The sequence below is a fragment of the Erigeron canadensis genome, chromosome 2, assembly GCF_010389155.1.
Source record: "Erigeron canadensis isolate Cc75 chromosome 2, C_canadensis_v1, whole genome shotgun sequence".
Classification (NCBI taxonomy): Eukaryota; Viridiplantae; Streptophyta; class Magnoliopsida; order Asterales; family Asteraceae; genus Erigeron; species Erigeron canadensis.
The window spans coordinates 45,964,895-45,983,921 of NC_057762.1; the positions used below are offsets into that span (position 1 = coordinate 45,964,895).

General features: G+C 34.7%; 3 protein-coding genes, 1 long non-coding RNA gene and 1 other non-coding gene across 6 annotated transcripts; 2 read left to right on the forward strand and 3 right to left on the reverse strand.

The window, feature by feature from the left end:
• Positions 1-25: 25 nt before the first annotated feature.
• On the reverse strand, positions 26-1,289 carry LOC122589430. Its single transcript, XR_006322264.1, has 2 exons — positions 541-1,289; positions 26-439 (listed from the first exon to the last, which is right to left on the reverse strand). It is a non-coding gene; the product is annotated as an uncharacterized LOC122589430 (long non-coding RNA).
• LOC122590325 lies at positions 31-227 on the reverse strand. Its single transcript, XR_006322465.1, has one exon. It is a non-coding gene; the product is annotated as a U2 spliceosomal RNA (small nuclear RNA).
• A 3,521-nt stretch (positions 1,290-4,810) lies between the features above and the next one.
• On the forward strand, positions 4,811-10,875 carry LOC122588471 (beta-galactosidase-like). Its single transcript, XM_043760593.1, has 19 exons — positions 4,811-5,261; positions 5,467-5,562; positions 5,689-5,801; positions 6,012-6,078; positions 6,197-6,289; positions 6,627-6,770; positions 6,986-7,074; positions 7,164-7,269; positions 7,359-7,446; positions 7,664-7,782; positions 7,888-8,052; positions 8,135-8,307; positions 8,779-8,888; positions 8,972-9,081; positions 9,169-9,279; positions 9,353-9,463; positions 9,707-9,912; positions 9,990-10,326; positions 10,455-10,875. Exons 1-19 carry the CDS (start codon positions 5,103-5,105, stop codon positions 10,563-10,565), a joined length of 2,508 nt encoding a protein of 835 aa, XP_043616528.1. The 5' UTR covers positions 4,811-5,102; the 3' UTR covers positions 10,566-10,875.
• A 506-nt stretch (positions 10,876-11,381) lies between these two features.
• On the forward strand, positions 11,382-14,013 carry LOC122586375. Of its 2 annotated transcripts, none has more exons than XM_043758369.1 (6): positions 11,382-11,955; positions 12,631-12,697; positions 12,902-12,957; positions 13,084-13,182; positions 13,554-13,681; positions 13,764-14,013. In XM_043758369.1, exons 1-6 carry the CDS (start codon positions 11,554-11,556, stop codon positions 13,798-13,800), a joined length of 789 nt encoding a protein of 262 aa, XP_043614304.1. In that variant the 5' UTR covers positions 11,382-11,553; the 3' UTR covers positions 13,801-14,013. The 2 variants fall into 2 exon arrangements, with proteins under 2 accessions (XP_043614304.1, XP_043614303.1); XM_043758368.1 differs by having other exon boundaries at positions 11,389-11,955; positions 12,631-12,683; positions 12,902-12,989.
• Positions 14,014-14,257: 244 nt separating this feature from the next.
• LOC122586374 (transmembrane 9 superfamily member 7) lies at positions 14,258-17,934 on the reverse strand. Its single transcript, XM_043758367.1, has 7 exons — positions 17,623-17,934; positions 16,667-16,831; positions 16,462-16,571; positions 16,207-16,315; positions 16,010-16,122; positions 15,767-15,917; positions 14,258-15,681 (listed from the first exon to the last, which is right to left on the reverse strand). The coding sequence occupies exons 1-7, from the start codon at positions 17,761-17,763 to the stop codon at positions 14,524-14,526; spliced, it is 1,947 nt and encodes a 648-aa protein (XP_043614302.1). The 5' UTR covers positions 17,764-17,934; the 3' UTR covers positions 14,258-14,523.
• Positions 17,935-19,027: the final 1,093 nt, after the last annotated feature.

The following is a 19,027-nucleotide window of genomic DNA, read 5'->3' on the forward strand; positions in this document are numbered from 1 at the left end:
ATCTAGCTACCAATTTTTACTAGTATTTTGGAGGGGTGTGCCAGGCCTTGGTGGTAGTGTAAGACCAAGGCGACACATGAAGAACCCCACTAGCAAGCTAGCGTGATGGGTCTTCCCCCATAAAAAATAAGATTAATATCGAGTGAGCCGATGGCTCACATATCAGATATTAAACTGATAAGAACAGATACTACACTTGATCTTAGCCAAAAGGCCGAGAAAGGTATGCTTTATCAATTCTTGGGCCTTGCCTTTTATAGGCAGTCTTCTGTGTTAGACTAAGTTTCTTAGGCGATGTGGGATATATACCTTGACATAAGTTTTTTTTTTTTTTTTTTTTCTTTTTGCCAACTCATTCCTTTCTGTCAATATTTGATGGAAATGCTTGGCAATGATCAATATCTTCCATTTACATCTCCAAATATATGATTTATATAGCCTGCATAACACATACAGATTAAATTCATTCACATATATCAGCTTTATTAAGAGATTTAAAACACAAAAACGTGTCATTTTAATTTCCAATATCGATCAAACCTTTGTTTTGCAACATGTCCTATGAGTTGGAAGCAGAGCTCTTTCATTTCCCGTTTCTCCTCTAAGCAGAATAGTAAGTAATGTGTACAAGATTGTAAAAGTAAGGATTGCGGTTTACTTGATCAAGATTTGTTCTAGACGCTAACACCTTTAAATTAATTGATAGTATATGCCTCCCAAATACTCGTGTTGTAGTCTGATACTAACTTTTTCGAGCACCCCTACAATGTTACATATACTCGTATTATTGTATCCCGATATTAACTTGTCTCAAGGATCCCTCACATATTTGTGGCACGAATTGAAGTTGTCGCTTCCTTAATTTATATTATTATCCTGATCGATCATACAACTATACCAGTATTACAATGAAAATGGTCTAAACTCTCCATGAAAGTGTAAACGTTTGTCAGACTACAAATTCATACAAAAATGAAAATGGCTTTTAGTAGGATGAATTTACGTACTTAATCAGCCAACCATAGATCGATAATGCCCATCACTGCATCACATATGCTTCTATTTGGAAGCGATGTGGTGATTAAGACAGAAACTTGTTAGATTATATAGGTTGACAATAATTTCATTATCTTTGCCATCGCACCCCCTTAGTAAAAAATCTATTCTATATCCTTGTTTAACCATGTAAATATCACGGAAGGCGTAGATGGGACGAGCACGTGTTGTTCCACAGTGATTAGGACTGAACAATATGCATATATGGCCATAAAGGCTGACTCGTGAATATGCAAAGTAGTGATTGTGGATGATATAGAAATGGCCAAATGAATGAATTTATACTTATTTTGGTGCCATGAGGGAATCAATATGCTGTCAATATAAGCTAACAAATTGTGACTTCTATATTCATCAGTCACATGGGTTGTTTCATGTTGTTTTATTTTTTTTTATTTTTTTTAAGTTTGTTTAGCGGTGATTTATATCAAATTGTTTAAGTAACATAGTACCCTGCAAAGTCAACATTTGCTTTGAGTTTAAGTCAAATATAGTGATAACCAAAAAGTTGTGTGTGTTGACTAGGTAGGACAGTAAATAGGAAAATGGGCCAATTAAGATCGGATCCCCAACCCTGAAAATTGGGGAATTTGGAGATTATCAACCCCAGCCTATTTATCACATCCCAGTATCTCACCCTGGCTGGTGAGTGGATTTTTTTTTTTAATATAATACGGAGTATATTACATATATTGTTGAATTTTGGTTTATGTGTTAGGTGCGATGAGTTTTAGATTTAGTTCATTGTCATGTGTGATAATTGTATCAAATTTACAAATTATGGGTTAAGTCTAATGATAAACACTTTGTAAATATGTGTTGAACGTATGAGATATATTTAGTTATTTTTCTAGATATAAAGAAAAGATGAATATAAGTATATTTTTCAAAGATATTGTTTCAAAACTCTTAATTACTAATCTTTTAATTGCTTTGGTTTAGATTATAACATCATATTGCAGTATTGCAATGTGTCAATTAAGGGTTGTTAATGACTTGAATAGTTGAATTGAGCTTGACTGCAATAATAATAAATAAAATACACAAAAAATGTTTTCAACTTATATATCATATAACTACTCTTAATATCTGTACGATGTATGGTAGTTATATAGATTGTATTATAAAAAAATTTGAATATTACTCATACATGATTCATAAATATGAAATAAATTGTGGTTAAAGTAAACAGATGATTGTAGCTAAATTAGAATAAACAGTCGTGATAAATATAATACTCGTACATGTTTAGTTAGAGTTTTAGATTTATCTTAAATTTTTAGAATCACATCAAAATCGTAACTTGTAAGAATAGTGGATGACAGAAAATGACCTTGTGATTTCAGATCGTAAACTCGAAATTTTGAAAACGTCATATTAATAACTTATTATAAGTGATATAAGTAATAGGAGTGGAAGAATTATGAAAGAAAAAGAGAACTTATTAATGAGAAAACGATCAATCAAATAAGGCTATAATGTCTATTGTATTAATAAGCCAAAAATTAGAAGTTTAATTTAAAGTCTAATAAGAAAATTGAATATATATACAATTAAAAAAACTAATTTAATAAAATAAATAAATTAAAAAGCCACATGTCGATCAAAGATTATGTCACGTGTCGTTTCAAAAACATATAAATCATATTTTAGTTTATTGGTAGATTTTCATAGCCAAGTGAAAAAAATAAATAAAAAATAGAGTTGATTAAAGAAAAAAAACACAATAGATAAAAAAAATTACTTTTATATCAATTATCTACACCACTCGACGCCAGCTCCACTTACAGTCACCCCACTATCACACAGTGACCGATACGACCACCGTCGTATTGTAGAGGTACCATGCTAATATATTTAATTAAAGTTTGGCTGCAAATTTATTCACTTACTTCTCATGAACCTACTGAAACTTTAATTGCGTATTGATTCCACGAGGATATGGCATAAAAGTTCAATTAAAGGGTGTAAGCAAAATATATGTGTTAAGAATCAAAACAAAATTATAATTTTTTACGAAATCAAATCAAAAACATTGATTTTATAGAATACACTCCGTAATAAATTTGGTAAGTTATAGATATAGTATTTTATATATGATTTATTATTAATAAAGAAATAATTAAATATTAAATAGTTAACTATTGTAAAAATATTTACAAATTAAATAGGACATTTGTCGCGTAAGAAATATGTCAAGTGTCATTTAAATAATATTACGATTCTGTTTTAGTTTATTGGTAAATAATAATAATAATAATAATAATAATAATAATAATAATAATAATAACTAAATTATAATTATAGAAATTCACAGAAAAAAATGACAAGTTTAACTTGCCGATGTCTTTTAGGACCAAGTAATCAAGTTGTACTGTTTGAGCCTTCGACATTTTCATTCATATACATAATTCCCGTTTTATTTTTATTCCGATTTTTATGATAATATTGTAACTCACATGTTGCGCTTCCAAAAACTTTTTAACTCGCACGATAAAAGAATTTAATTACATGCGTCCATTTTACTGGGTTCCTCCCTTCGTCCGTTTCCTAAAGCGAGACAATAATTGGACGTGTTCGGTGATTACAAAAATAATACTTTTTGGAGTTTCCTTTCCAGATTAATAATTGTTAGCGGCAAACATTACGTACAATTTCATGGAACAAAATGTAATTCAACAAATACTATAATTCTGGATGTATTAATTTTAATTTTGGCAAAAGGAACAAACTTTTTGTAGCTTACCCGTCGACGAATGTTTTCTTTTGATTTTCTTTCGTAATCAATTTTTTGTTTATGCCAAATAAAAGGCGCCGATTCTATTTCTATTGTAAAAGAGCAATTATTCTACTAAAATGTACTCGTAATAAATAAAGTGATATACTCCATTTCTATTATTTAAGTAATATTATCATTTTCGGTATATGTTTTGAAAATGAAGACTACTTTACCTTATAATATCCGATAGGTTTTTTTTTTTATTACATACAAAGTGCATTGAATAAAATATTGTCTCAAGCTATTATTTTTTCTTCTATTAAAACTAAGATTCAACCTATTATTTTTTCTTTCTATTAAAACTAAGGTACCATTGGTTCACAGTCCATTGATACGAGAGTCTTTTAATGATGGTTTTGATCCAGAAGACATGAGTTCGAATCTGAAGGGAGCATGTTTCTCCCCCCATGTGGTGTATTGGAAGTATCGGAGTAGGTAGCATTCTGACCTAGAAAACTCCTAGCTAAGGCCAACTCAACGATTATTAAAAAAAAAAACTAAGGTATGTATTATTCAACCAAAACCAATTAAACTAATTAAAAAACAATCAAACGCTTTGGTTGGATTGACATCAAAACCCTGAATCATCAGTTTATGTTTTTCATAAACCGGTCCTACAATTTGGTTTACCATTTTAGAGGTTAATCCAAAATTTTCTATCTTGTATAACCATACACCATTGTTTATTTTAATTTGTAAAGTTTTATTAAGAAGTATAAGACAAAAATTATACAAACATTTTTCTTCTAAACATGTTGTAAAGCATGGTCAAATTTACCAACGTCGATAAATCTTTACAATGAACTTTATGTAAAAATAATATAAAAAGGATTTAAGTAAGTAAAGTAGGGCCCACCTATCACTTTTTACACAAACAAAGTAGTACTAGTTGAGGTTGAAAGCACCACCAAAAGCACTCAATTTTTTCCTGGCAAAAAAATCTTGACACTCTCTGACTCTCTCAACTCAAACACATAAAGCAACAGTATTTCCTTTCTATTTTAATAATGTATAGCACCCATTAATAGAACACAGCTGTAACGTATGTGGGTGTGTGTTTCTTGGTGCTATCTTTCTTTATTTTTTCATAAAATTTTAAAAATATAAAAAAGGGAAAAACAAGAAAGAAAAGAGAATAGAATAAAGTGGAGGGAAGTTGCTGATAAGGGAAAGCAAAGAATATTATTATTGTTTCTTACTCATAAACAACATAAAAGAGGGGGAAAAAAAACAGTAGTACATTTTTTGCTCTGTGTGTGAAGTGGAAATGAAAATGCATAAGTGTTATATGGTTTTTATGCTGAGTGTATTATGTGTTAGTTTGTCTAAGGCTTCTGTTACTTATGACCATAGAGCAATTTCCATCAATGGACAAAGAAAGATTCTTATTTCTGGATCCATTCATTACCCAAGAAGCACTCCTGAGGTACATTTGCACTACTTCTTTCCATTTTTTGGCAATGCCAATATCAACTGAGCAGATCAGTGTAGGGGTGGGGTGGGGGTTGTTTCTTTTTCTTTTTTGTTTTCTTGAAAGAAAAATATGATCTTTATTTCATAATTCATCAATTAAATGTTAATGGTATTTCAAGATTAGCAGTTTTTCTTAACAAATTACTATAATGACGCAGATGTGGCCAGATCTTATTCAGAAAGCTAAAGAAGGGGGTTTGGATGTGATTCAGACTTATGTTTTTTGGAATGGGCATGAGCCACAACCTGGTAAAGTAAGTGTACTATGAACTGTGGAGTGTTCTTTTATTTTATTTACAGTGTGTTCTTTTGTTTCTTTTAGTAAAAAATTCTGTAAGAAATTACTGTATTTTTTAACTTGCATTTTTTTTTGTTTTAAGTATTATTTTGAAGACAGGTATGATCTAGTTAAGTTCATTAAGCTAATCAAGGAAGCTGGACTTTATGTTCATCTCAGAATTGGCCCATATGCTTGTGCTGAATGGAACTTTGGGTATTCTTATTTAAAGAACTTTATTATTTCTATAAATACTATTCCTTACGTCCCATCACTAGTGTCTACTTTGGAATAGACAGTTTCAGAAAAATAACTCAAGAACAAAAAAAATAAAAATGTGAATATTTAAATTGTGACGAATCAAAATGGTGTAAATGTTAAAAAAAGAATTCATGAATTTTGCCATTTATGTCATTTAATTTTCAGGGGATTCCCAGTTTGGTTGAAATATGTGCCAGGAATTAGTTTTAGAACAGATAATGCTCCTTTTAAGGTCTCATTTCCTTCCTTCTATATTTTCCAAATTATTTAATTACTATTTTTTTTAAAAATATTTTTTTCTAGTCCTTTTTCTTTGTGTGTGTCATGATGGTTTAATGTATGTATTGTAGGCTGCCATGGAAACATTCACAACGAAGATAGTGAGTATGATGAAATCAGAAGGGTTGTATGAGAATCAGGGTGGTCCTATTATTTTATCTCAGGTAGTTAAGTCACTTGGTTATTCTATTGCTGCAGCATTAAAGTAAACAGTTGTTCATGCAAGATTTTGTATATGTCAATATGGTTCGAGTTGACCCGTCTAATACTTAATGATTTTTTTTTCTTCTTAAGTTCTCCAAGTAGTTACGGGTAAATGTTAATATGTTTTTCTAATGGAAAATCAGTAGGTTTTAAACATCCGAGTACACTTTGCATAAAGTTTAACCCGCTTGACCTATTATGAAGTGTTTTGTTTTTATATAACCCAGATCAGGCTGTTTAGGTAGATGAGTCAAAATGGCTAGTAAGTACTGTAACCATCGATCGTGATTGTAACAGATTGAGAATGAATATGGGCCAATGGAGTATGAATATGGAGACCCGGCTCGAGCCTATTCAAAATGGGCAGCTAAGATGGCGGTGGGCCTAGACACCGGAGTTCCGTGGATCATGTGCAAGCAAGATGACGCCCCTGATCCTATGGCAAGTGGTGCATTCTATTCACTCATGTTTCCTTTTGTCATTATATTCAGCCTGTTATTGACTATTTTCCTTCTTTATGTTCATTGATAATAATAATGTTGGATTCTCTATCCAATGCACATGGCCACCTTTTTGCCTTGTCCCCAATATAATATTTGCGAAACTTTTTTATGATTCACATTACAAAGAAGTAAATCTTACTTCGATATTTACAGATCAACACTTGCAATGGTTTTTACTGTGACTATTTCACCCCCAATAGATATTTCAAGCCAAAAATGTGGACCGAAGCGTGGTCAGGATGGTAATTCTAGTTCTTGACTCATCTTTTCATTTGGATAATTTTAAGCGCTTTGTCATTTTTTGTTTAGTTAAGCTCTTGTTTTAATGCAGGTTCACTGAGTTTGGAGGAGCAGTTCCTTACAGACCAGCTGAAGACTTGGCATTTTCCGTTGCTAAGTTCATTCAAACTGGTGGATCATTCATAAACTATTATATGGTGACTCTAACGTTCTGTTTAATTTTCTTAATTGTCCCTGCTTGATAATGTCAGCTACAATATTGCCATTTTTTCTCGTGTTTTGACAGTACCATGGAGGAACCAATTTTGGCAGGACTGCAGGTGGCCCGTTTATTGCCACAAGCTATGACTACGATGCCCCTTTGGATGAATTTGGTACGTTCCAAGTTTATTAGTCTTGTTTGATTAGTAATCTTGATTTATAAGTCATATCTGTAATTTCATAACGGAAGGACTGGTGATAAAACCTGCCATTAGCTTAAGTAGGCATCATGTCACACATGCAATAGAGTATGATGTTTTATTTACCCATGCACATGCTTTTCCACATATGGATATATTAAATGAAGCAGAGTTATTGTTCTATATGTAGGACTAAAAAGGGAAGCAAAATGGGGACACTTAAAAGATCTGCACAGAGCAATAAAACTATGTGAGCCCGTTTTAATAAACGGAGACCTTTCTGTTATCTCACTTGGGAACTATCAAAAGGTTTAATATCTTGTATTCTTCATCCCATTTACTTTTAATCACCCTTTCTGAGTACTAAATGGGACTGACCTCTTACATAGCTACGTTTATCAATTATTTTTACAGGCATATGTTTACAAGAACAAAACCGGAGGCTGTTCTGCTTTCCTTGCAAATGATGACAAATCTGCTTTTGCAAAAGTGAACTTCCAGAATCAGCATTATAATCTGCCTCCTTGGTCCATCAGCATCCTCCCTAATTGCAAGACCACTGTGTATAATACAGCCAGGGTAAGAATGATCGTATTGAAGACTTAGATAACTTCAAATGGCTCTAAGTTTATATAAATATAAATCATAATGTGATTAACAGGTAGGTGCGCAAACCACATTAATGAAAATGACTCGAGAACCGACAGGATTTGCTTGGCAGTCATACAATGATGAGACAGAATATTATGATGAGGATACCTTTGGTACAGTTGGATTATTGGAGCAGTTAAATGTGACTAGAGATGCTTCTGATTACTTGTGGTACATGACTGAGTAAGTTTAACAAAATCTTTTTTGGAGTATATCCTTTAGATAAGAGGTGGCAAGATGAGAGAATGGATATCGGTCAAAATGCAGATTTTTGTTAGAAGTGGTTAAAACGGGTCGTTCGAGTTGGTTGACCCACAAACACATTATTTCTCCATTTGAAAAAATTTCTGTAGCCAAAGCCTTAAACATGATTAGAAATGGTATTGACATTGTAACTATGTAATAATCCAAAATTTTGAAAATAATGATTTATGAAGTTGGATTATAAAGACACTATTGGGTGACTTTTGACCCCTTCCAATCTATTTCCTTTTTATTTAAATTTTTTATTCGCTTGTTTGATATAAATTATGACCCAACTTGACTAGTTCACAAGTAGGAGATAAGTTCTGTCACTTGTAGTTTAAAATCTAACAAGAGAGTTTGCAACGACAATCTAATTTACAGGCTTTATTTGTCTTTTGTTGCAATCAGTGTCAAGATCGACTCGAATGAGCGCTTCTTGATAAGGAATGAACAACCCACACTTACTGCCTTATCTGCTGGTCATGCTTTGCACGTTTTCATCAACGGTCAACTATCAGGTGTTTTAAGACTTCATAGTTAAGAAAAATGCAGAGTAACCATATGATGTTTTTGGGAGATCTTACTGTATTTTATTCAACAGGAACCGTCTATGGAAGCCTAGAAAACCCAAAGATAACTTTTAATAATCCTGTCAATCTAAGAGCTGGGCTTAACAAGATTTCGCTGCTAAGCATTGCTGTTGGTCTTCCAGTACGTTCATTGATCTGCCGTGAACATTTCTTTCCAAGATTCTAAAGCATTTCTCAAAACTAATATTTATTTTCATTGATCTTTCAGAATATTGGTCCACATTTTGAGAGGTGGAATGCTGGTGTTCTCGGTCCTGTTATGCTTTCTGGTCTAAACGAAGGGAGGAGAGACTTATCGTGGCAGAAATGGTCTTATAAGGTCTAAATTTCTTGATATTCAGTGACTCATAGTCAAATGTCTCTATTGTTATTAACTTTCAATAATTGATCAGGTTGGACTTAAAGGCGAAATTCTAAGTCTTCACTCGCTCGGTGGTAGCTCATCCGTTGAATGGGTTCAAGGTTCTTACGTGGCTCAAAAACAACCGCTAACGTGGTATAAGGTAAATGTTTCTAACCAAATTTCACTAAGCGTCACTTTGGTTTCCAAAAATTGTTCTTTTTAGTAAAATGTTTTTTGTTAGACACTCAAATATTAGATTATCCGATTAGTTCATTACAATTTTAAAATAAATCCAAATACTATATTTCACAACCCATTTTGTTATAGTTGTATATCATATACGAGTACTAAACAAGCCTTTGAAATGACTTTTACGTAATGGAGCTCTTTTTCATCTTTTCAGGCGATTTTTGATGCTCCGGCTGGGGAGGAACCTTTGGCATTAGACATGAACAGCATGGGTAAAGGTCAAGTATGGGTAAATGGGCAAAGCATTGGACGTTACTGGCCAGCATACAAGGCCATTGGTTCTTGTACACCCTGTAACTATACAGGTTATTACGACGAGAAAAAATGCCTGAGCAATTGTGGTGAAGCGTCACAGAGATGGTACACACATTTCTGGATCACAAACTTCTAATCACTCTCTCCAAGTTGTTGATCTTTAATCATCACATCTGTTTCAGGTATCATGTACCTAGATCTTGGCTAAATCCAAGAGGAAACCTATTGGTTGTGTTTGAAGAACTAGGAGGAATACCGTATGGGATATCGCTAGTTAAACGTGCTATATACAGTGTGTGCTCTGATATCTACGAGTGGCAGCCCTCCCTGAAGAACTACCAGATGCAAGCTTCTGGTGAAGCGAAGAAACCATTAAGACCAAAAGCTCACCTTTCATGCAGCCCTGGTCAGAAGATTTCCAGCATAATGTTTGCTAGTTTTGGCACCCCTGAAGGGGGTTGTGGCAGTTTTAGGGAAGGTAGCTGTCATGCACATAGCTCATACGACATTTTCAACAAGGTATGCATTCTAGTTTTCTAATCATTACCCTACAACTTCTTTGATCAAGATCTTTAGTATTGGCATAATTGTCTGGGAAATTTTTTAATGAAGTTTTAAGATGTTTTCGGGTTTTGATCTATATGTAGGTCTGCATTGGCCAAGAATCTTGTGCGGTGGCAGTATCACCTGAGGTATTCAGAGGCGATCCATGTCCGAATGTAATGAAGAAACTATCAGTGGAGGTCATTTGCAGCTGATTAGTTGATAGTTTAGAATAGCTTGAAGCTTTTCTGATCCTTTTGCAGGGGTTATTTTTGAGATATACATGTGTTAGGTTCTTTGGTGCTTGTGTTGGAAATTATTTAAGATGACCATTGCTTTTGCGAAGGGTGAAGTTGTACAGATATGCAACACACCATTTTGGTCCAAAAGCATTAGTTTTGAAGAACATTGTATATAGAAACGGAAACAAACGTTTCAAGAATGTCTCTTAAAAAGAGCTTTGTTTTCGAATGGTAATATTAAAGACGCACTGAGGCCGATAACAAGCCCAGATGCTCAAGTTGATCGTGCTTGTCATTTTGATCCTCCTAAGGAATGTGTAATAGATGTCGGCCTTTCGTTTTATCTTTTATATAAATGAAAAAGGGAAATGATATATCCTCTAGTATTTGAGGTATCATACTAGAAGTCATGGGTTGAAACTTGTTTGTGTGCGAGTGTGACCTCACAAGGATGGCTTGACATTCACTACTCATTTATCCACATTTCATTTGCATTGCATCCACATTCCCTTTTCCCGTCGAGTCCCATTGACCTTTCAACAATGTTTTTGGACACTTGAGAGGACTATGTATGCACATGACTTTTTTTATACATGAAAAAATGAAAATGAAAAACAGAAAAAGGAAAAGAAAGAGTTACTAGAATGTAGTAGCTAGTAAACTTGAAAGTGTAGTTTGGTGGAGTTCGAAAGCAACACTAGTGGGGATTACACTAACACATGTGGAATTCAAATCATCATATATCATATTAATTCATCGACAAAAAAAAAAAGAGCATCTTTTCCCCATATTTCTTAAGATATATCTCCGATTCTAAATATCTTCCTCCTCTTCTCTTTCAATATCCTTCGATATCCAAACCACAAACGCTATAATCTCTCATTATACACACATTTGTATACAACTTTTTATATCAATCTATCTATCTATCTATCTATCTATCTATCAGTATATCCCAACTATGGAAATCTTTCTATTTCTCTCATTAATTTTCTGTCTGCTCTTTTTCTCTCTATACCACATACGCCGCAGGCAGCTCCGGCCCCTGACCACCAACATTGTCCCTATAAACTCCAACGATTCGAACCCTACTGATTGCTTCTTACTGGAAAAGAAAGAGAGTGAAGCTTCGGGGGCCGGAGATCATGTGAAGAAAAAGAAGAAGAAAAGAACGAAAAAGAAAGATGAGACTTTGAAAAATGAAGATGGAAAAAGAAATGAGAAAGAAGAAAAGGAAAAGGAGTTGGTGTGTTTATTATATCCATTCACGTCAACTTCAAGTGCAACACAAAGGAAGATTAAACAACAATATGATCAACTTGTTAAGTCTCATGATTCTGCTAATGGATTGACTCTTCTTCAGGTTAATTAGACCCTCCGTTAGAAACTATATTGTAACTTTATTATTGGCTTAATGTTAGTTGTTTGGGGTTAGTAAAGGTGAAAATTTTTTGGTTAGACTTATATATGGATATCTTTTGCTGTTTTGGAAATCAACTAGGCTAGGCTAGGCTAAAGACCATGTTTGCATCTACATATACGAATTATCTCATTTGGATTCTTGAAAGAATTACTTGAAAAACGACTGCCAACACCTGCTCGCACTCTGTTACTCTGAAATAAAATGATCCATGAATGATTGGCCAGTTTGGCACCTTCTAAATATTCACATAGTATTTGATTCTTAATTCAACTTTTCGTAACAGGATATTTTTTTGGGAATGTGTTTTTGTATCCTTTATTTGTGTTTGGGGTAATATTAGGGAAACCATGAATGGAGCAACAAAGGACGGCTTCATAACAATTGTATATATGATTAAAGTTTTAGTTATGGTTGAGTTGGGTGCCACCCCAAATACTAATAATCATGGCAATAGTAATTAGTAAGTGACTAACTGACCATGCCATGTTGTCAGCATTCACTGCCAAATACTTTAGGGCAAAAAAAGGGTCTGCACAGCCTTATTACGTCAACTTGAATGCTGAATTCCTTAATACCCTGGACATCTAAAGCTGGACATTCTTATCGTATGTGCAGGTTGGACAATTTGTGAAGTGCTTGATTGAAGCAAGAGATGAGTTAAAGCACAAGTATGTGATAAGACGTAATGCACCTCTTTTTGTCGTATGAAACATGTATAGATTAATTAATCATCCATATTTTATCTTTACCGTCTCCGTCATCTATCATCGATTTTGGCAGAACATAATGGTAGCCATCAAAATGTTAAATTTTGAGTTATGGTCATGATAGTAATGTGAATTTATCGTATTAATATTAATACCTTTGTCAATATTGTTATCAACAGGTCTGAGGTTATCCGTAGGAAGTTTACCATTACAAAGGCTCTATTATTTAAGGCAGGCAGGTCTTCATTTGACCGATATCATCAACAGGTTTTAATAGAATAAATACTACTGTCTCAGGATCTAACCTCTCTAGTCATGTGGGAATGTAAAATTCTGTTTGTTTGTGAAAAATAATGTGCAGATATACAAGCTAGAGTTAGAACAGAAGAGGATAGAAGAGGACGCATCTGTATATAATTGGCTTCAGCAACAACTTAAGCTCTCACCAGCTTACAAGAAGGTAATCGATCCTTGAGTACTTTGATGGTTTTGTGCGCTTAAAGAAATAATTCTTTAAACGAGAAGATGATCATAGAAAACGAATCAGTTTCATTACCTGCAGACATACATTGATCTGATAAAGAAAAAATATATGACAGTCATGAATCCTGCCATTTACACAATGCTGTGTTTTGTTTCTATTTCGGGTCAAACAATTAATGTTGCCCTGAGTATTCACATTTACAGCCCTAGATTCCTTCCTTTGAATAAACAGGGTCGTTACTTAAAAAATTTAAAAGAAAACAAAGAGTGCTAATGGGTCAACCCAACCTATGATTAATTCTCCTCCCTCATCACTCACTCGCTCACCTGACTTTGACTTGCGTACAGATGCTTGAAATTGGTTCTTATATGGACTCTAAGCCAAAATTTGATGAAGCAACAGAGGATACTGATATTGACATATCTGATATTTCTTTCGAGGAGCTATTAGCTCAGGAGAAAAAAGACTCTTTCTGGTTAGATTTCCATCAAAAAGGTCTCTGAACCTCAAATCAGTTTATGAGCATCTCTTGCTAACCACTCTAATTTCACGTGCAGGCAAAAGAAAGGGAAGCCCAGATCAAGGCCAGATTGATGGCCTCTTTTGGCAGACTTGTTACCATCCAAAGCATGCACCCGTGTAGGAAATCTGATGGCTGGCTTAACGTGATTGTTTAAGTTAACCTATAGATTACAAGGCTTTATTTATGTACCTTAACATGATTATTTAAGTTGACCGGATATATTTTTGTTTTCGGTAGCAGGAACCTTGGTTAAAGCTAGAATCATAGAATACAATGAGTTGCAACGTCGGTACCCCTGCTATGTCTACAGATTTATGCCCTTTATAGGTTTTCTAAATTATTTCGAGATCCCTAACACACGTTACTTCTCTAGGACGTATTAAGAGTGTTTTGGCAGGAAACTAGGAAAGACAGATTGGATCGACACGCAATTTAATACCCATGGATATATATGATAGACTGGAAATTACTAGCAGGCATGTAAATAAATCGCAACAAACGATCTGTAAACTTCGGCTGAAGGCCCTCTTGGTAAACAAGTAAAGTTCGTATATAATTTATGTCTGAACAAAAAAAGGGAAAATTTATAAATATTATTTGAAAAGAGAGAACAAAACAGGCAACATACAAACCAAAGCCCTAAACTAAAAACTAGAAAATTAGGCAATCATTCCTTTTAATACTAGTATGAATGTCATCTAACAAAAGATTACACCCCCCATGCCTCCCAAATGCAGCTACCGCTTCATTTGTATTCCTTGCCATTCTCTTCTTCCTCGTATCTTTACATCAAATCAGTCTATCTTCACAGATGAGTAGATCTTACGTACAAACCATAAACACGCATAAAACCCGATTGTACCCGTCAGCACAAAGAAGGCGTATGAAGCAATCGACATGTAGCCAAAGTATAAGATTCCAGAAACCAGTTTTGTAATTTCCAACTTTGTGAAGAAGTAAAAGATGGAGTAAAGGAAAAGATACAATGCAGATGAACCAGCAGTAAGGTATGCCCTCCACCACCAATGGTAGTCTTCACTGCACAGTTGGAAGTAGCACAAAACCACAGTTATCTCGGCACAAGTGATGATCAAAATGACAAACACGATGAACAAAAAACCAAATATGTAGTAGAACTGGTTCAGCCAAATGGAGGTTAGAATAAAGAATAGCTCAATGAAAACCGCTCCAAATGGTAGAATCCCGCCTATTAGGATCGAAAAGACTGGTTTCATGTACCAAGCTTGCTCTGGAACCTGTCTTGGGATCTTGTTTGTTTTTACTGGATCTTCGACTATGGGTTTCTTGAAACCCAAGTAACTGCCCACAAACACCAAAGGTACGGATATCCCAAACCATAAGCAAACAAGAGCAAACATGGTCCCGAACGGTACTGCTCCAGAAGATTTCTCCCCCCAGATTATGGCATTGAGAACAAAGAAAATGGAAAATAATATACCTGGAAACATGAATGCAGTTTTCAGTGTGTTTCTTTTCCACTCGGTACCTTTGAACATTTTGTATAACCGTGCAGAGGCATACCCACCAAATAACCCCATGAACACCCATAAAAGAACCATAGCTGTCATGAGTCCACCACGGTTAGAGGGTGACAAGAAACCTAGTAACGCGAAGATCATTGTTACTAATGTCATTCCTAAGATCTGGACACCAGTTCCAACATAAACGGAAAGAAGCCCGGACTTTAAAGGAGCCCGGAAAACATCTCCATGAAGGAGTTTCCATCCGGTTTCTTCTTGTGCTTCATCTTGTGAGTCTAACTGATTATAGTTGGCAATGTCTCTGTAGAGTGTTCTCATCATGATCATTGCTACCATTCCCGAAAGGAAGAGGACTATCATTAGGGAGTTTATGATGGAAAACCAGTGGATCTGGTCATCGTTCATAAGAAGGTAGGTGTCCCAACGTGAGGCCCACTTGATATCACTCTCCTGCACACATTATTAGTTAAAAGGATAAACTAATAAGGGGAAAAATATATACCATATAGTATGGTGGAAGGGCATTGGATCATACCTTGAAAGTAACATCATATGTAAATACAACCTCCTTGTCTGTATCAACTTCCTGTGGTACTGTGCTTCCTTGAATTATATTTTTGGTATTCTGATTGCATGTTGTCAGTTGAGGGTTCTTGTCATCCCATTCCTTGTACTCGTGATTGATACTGGCAGTTTGGGGGGGGAGGATTATTTTCTCAATAATTACAGTATGACATCAAATCAATAAGACAACCAACTTTGATGTAAGTTCAAATACCTGTTTGGGGTAACTTCAAATCCTACAATTCGAGCAGCATCAGTCTCAAGGTCCTTGTGATACATGACTCTGAAGCTCAAGTGATTGTTGATGAAATACTTTTCTTCTTTGCTCTGGAGAAGTAAATGAAAGATTAATTTCCTGCAACTCTGAAACAAAAGAAACGGTTGAGTGCAAAATTATGCACACAAACTCACCCCAGCATAGTTCCCTTTAAATCCTACACGAAAACCATGTTCGTATGTGGTTGACTGACTACCATCCCGTCTTTGTCTAAGAACAGCAACTGGGAGGTTATCCAAAATCCTACATTACATATCCAAGAAGAGAAATATAATGCAATTAGGATCAGTTATTCATAAAAATGTTCAAAACCATAAAATATCCTATCCATCTGAGATGTAAATCATCAAGATGAACTCATGAAAGTATTTCAAAAGAATTACACATACATGTTAACTCGGTACTCATCATCAATTTTTTCCTTGAAGTTCTTTGCAGTATGAGCATCAAGCTTTACTCGACAACCAACCTTACATGGGAGCTCCTCCCTCATATGAAACTAAAACGAAAATCAGAACTTTAAATCAACTCTCCTTAACAATTAAAACCCATATCAAGTATGCGAAGAGGTGGTAGAGCAAAACCTATACTCACAGTGTAAACTGAATTCTCTATACGATCACCTCGAAGCACCTCTCCCAAGTTTTCAGCACTGTTCTGAATGTGTTTGGGCTTACAGTAACTCAAGTAATAATAGTCATACGGAAGCTGGGTCTTAGTAGACGATAGCTTGTTGACTTTTACTTGAAGAGGATCACCCTAACAGAAAGATGGATACAGGCACTTAATTTACCATATTTACGAATAATAATGCTTATGATATACATCTAAAAAGCAGATCAAAAAGAAAGAATAAGAAACTGCTAAACAGCAACGAATACAACACGTAATTCTCCGATTGTCGTATTTGGATATTAAAGAAGAACGGTCCGACGGTCATTTCATTTCTCATGAAAATGAAAAGTGTTTATTATCTCCCGAAAAGCATCTAAAAACGCCTTCTGTTGTTATCATTATCAACTTTGTAAAACATAAAGAGTAGCGCATTTCTGAAATAAGAAAAACAGTTGGAAAAGTATAGAAATTGTTGGACTGGAAAGCAAAGTTACAAACTAGAAAAACGAGTTAGATTTAAACAGGGTTTTCGTTTATCAGGTTCCCCATTACTGTTTCTGTTGGGAAAACTAGCTACGGTTTCGATTGCTTCATATAATCTATGAAAATGAAAATGTTATCAATCGGTTAATGCCTGTTATTACTGGTTTTCGCTTCAAGAGCTATCTTTTAGCTCTTTGATAATTTTTCACTATCAGTAGAAAACCCAAAACCCTGGATCCAAACCCGATCCATAAGCCAATACACACCCGTATAGTATAACCAGAGCCTAGATCCGAAAGGTATTTGCATAACATGTATGTTGATCCAAGTAAAACTGAATCAATCTATAATGATATTCCTTATATTATATATATGTGTGTGTAAATATATGAAATCAGATCTAGGGCAACACAGGGAGAGAGAGAGAGAGAGAGAGAGAGAGAGAGAGGTACTCTTAGAAAATCACGAGGAGCGACACCGGGAAGATAGAAAGATTCAGAAGATGAGATCATCATGCATAATAATAGGACTGTAATTGCGATGAAGAAGCTATTCCCCTTCTTCATCGTCGTCGTCGTCGTCGTCGTCGTCATCTTCTCCGATCGACTGGCCACGGATCTCTATTGATGGACTTCACTGAGGAAAAGAGTTTGGGGTTTCGTGTGACCTTCTTAACTTGATAAATAGTGTCATACAGATTATTATTTTTCTATTTCCAGTTACGAGTATTTCTTTTCCCACTTTCCTATAATTGTGCAGTGCGTCCCTGACGGTGGATGAGTTTATAAATTTTTAATTTAGCAGTTAATACTCTATCGTATATTTAAATACGAGTCACAGGCGGTATAATGCGACGGCGATAATGATAGCGGCACGGGATGATGGCAACGGGTGGTGGTAGTGTGGCTGCAATGATGATAAATGTAAATGTATTGATATTAAAGAATGTAATTAGTTTTTCTAATGATTGAGAGTTTATGTTGTAGATTAATTTATTAAGGGTATTATAAGTATATTAGGCGGAAATGTATAACTAATAAATAAAGAAAAAAGGTATTTTGGGTATATCAATTCATCATTTGAAATTTTAAGAAAAGGTTCTTGAAATGTTTCGACTCAATTTAGTCCCAAAAGTATGAACATAAAAGAAAAGAAACGCAAAATAGTTAGATTATACTTAGAAAAATACGGCCAATTTTCGCGAAAAATCAAAATGTGCCAATCAAGAAAAGACACTTGGAATGTTCTTAAAATGATGTTAATAGATTACTATGCGAGTTTCAGGACCCGAAAAGATCAAACGAAGCGTCGATAAAAAAAAGTGTAAAAATTACAGAGGAGTACGGCTCTTGTGTCCTGCAGAGGCTGTCCACAAGAGCCGTCCTCTGCACAAAGGCCGTCCTCTTCAGGTTTCGTACTTTTGACACATTGAACAACTAGAAAAATCAAAATGTTCCAATTCAAGAAAAGACACTTGGAATGTTCTTAAAATGATGTTAATAGACTACTATGCGAGTTTCAGGACCCGAAAAGATCAAACGAAGCCTCAATAAAAAAAAGTGTAAAAATTACAGAGGAGCACGGCTCTTGTGTCCTGCAGAGGCCGTCCACAAGAGCCGTCCTCTGCACAAAGGCCGTGCTTTCTGTTGTACACCAAAAACACTCCTTTTGACGTTTTTCAACATTTCGACTCAATTCCAAACATTCCCAAGCACTATTGCTGACTCAAATAAGATCATATCAAGCGAACAAACGTTTCATAAGCTTACATTAGATAACGTGTACATTTCAACATAAGTAGGGCATGTTACCCATTTCATCACATAACCCAAAACTTTCATTTGGCTTTCAAATTTA

Bases quoted from the DNA above. Each gene is read 5' to 3' on its own strand.
- LOC122586375 (XM_043758368.1), top strand. From the start codon at position 11,554: ATGGAAATCTTTCTATTTCTCTCATTAATTTTCTGTCTGCTCTTTTTC. The intron at 11,956-12,630 runs GTTAATTAGACC...TCGTATGTGCAG, and splicing joins ATGGATTGACTCTTCTTCAG to GTTGGACAATTTGTGAAGTG. The intron at 12,990-13,083 runs GTTTTAATAGAA...AATAATGTGCAG, and splicing joins TTGACCGATATCATCAACAG to ATATACAAGCTAGAGTTAGA.
- LOC122588471 (XM_043760593.1), top strand. From the start codon at position 5,103: ATGAAAATGCATAAGTGTTATATGGTTTTTATGCTGAGTGTATTATGT. The intron at 5,563-5,688 runs GTAAGTGTACTA...TTTTGTTTTAAG, and splicing joins ATGAGCCACAACCTGGTAAA to TATTATTTTGAAGACAGGTA. The intron at 5,802-6,011 runs GTATTCTTATTT...TTTAATTTTCAG, and splicing joins TGTGCTGAATGGAACTTTGG to GGGATTCCCAGTTTGGTTGA.
- LOC122586374 (XM_043758367.1), bottom strand. From the start codon at position 17,763: ATGACGACGACGACGACGACGACGACGATGAAGAAGGGGAATAGCTTC. The intron at 16,832-17,622 runs GTACCTCTCTCT...TCTTTCTGTTAG, and splicing joins CTCCTCGTGATTTTCTAAGA to GGTGATCCTCTTCAAGTAAA. The intron at 16,123-16,206 runs GTGAGTTTGTGT...TTACTTCTCCAG, and splicing joins TTAAAGGGAACTATGCTGGG to AGCAAAGAAGAAAAGTATTT.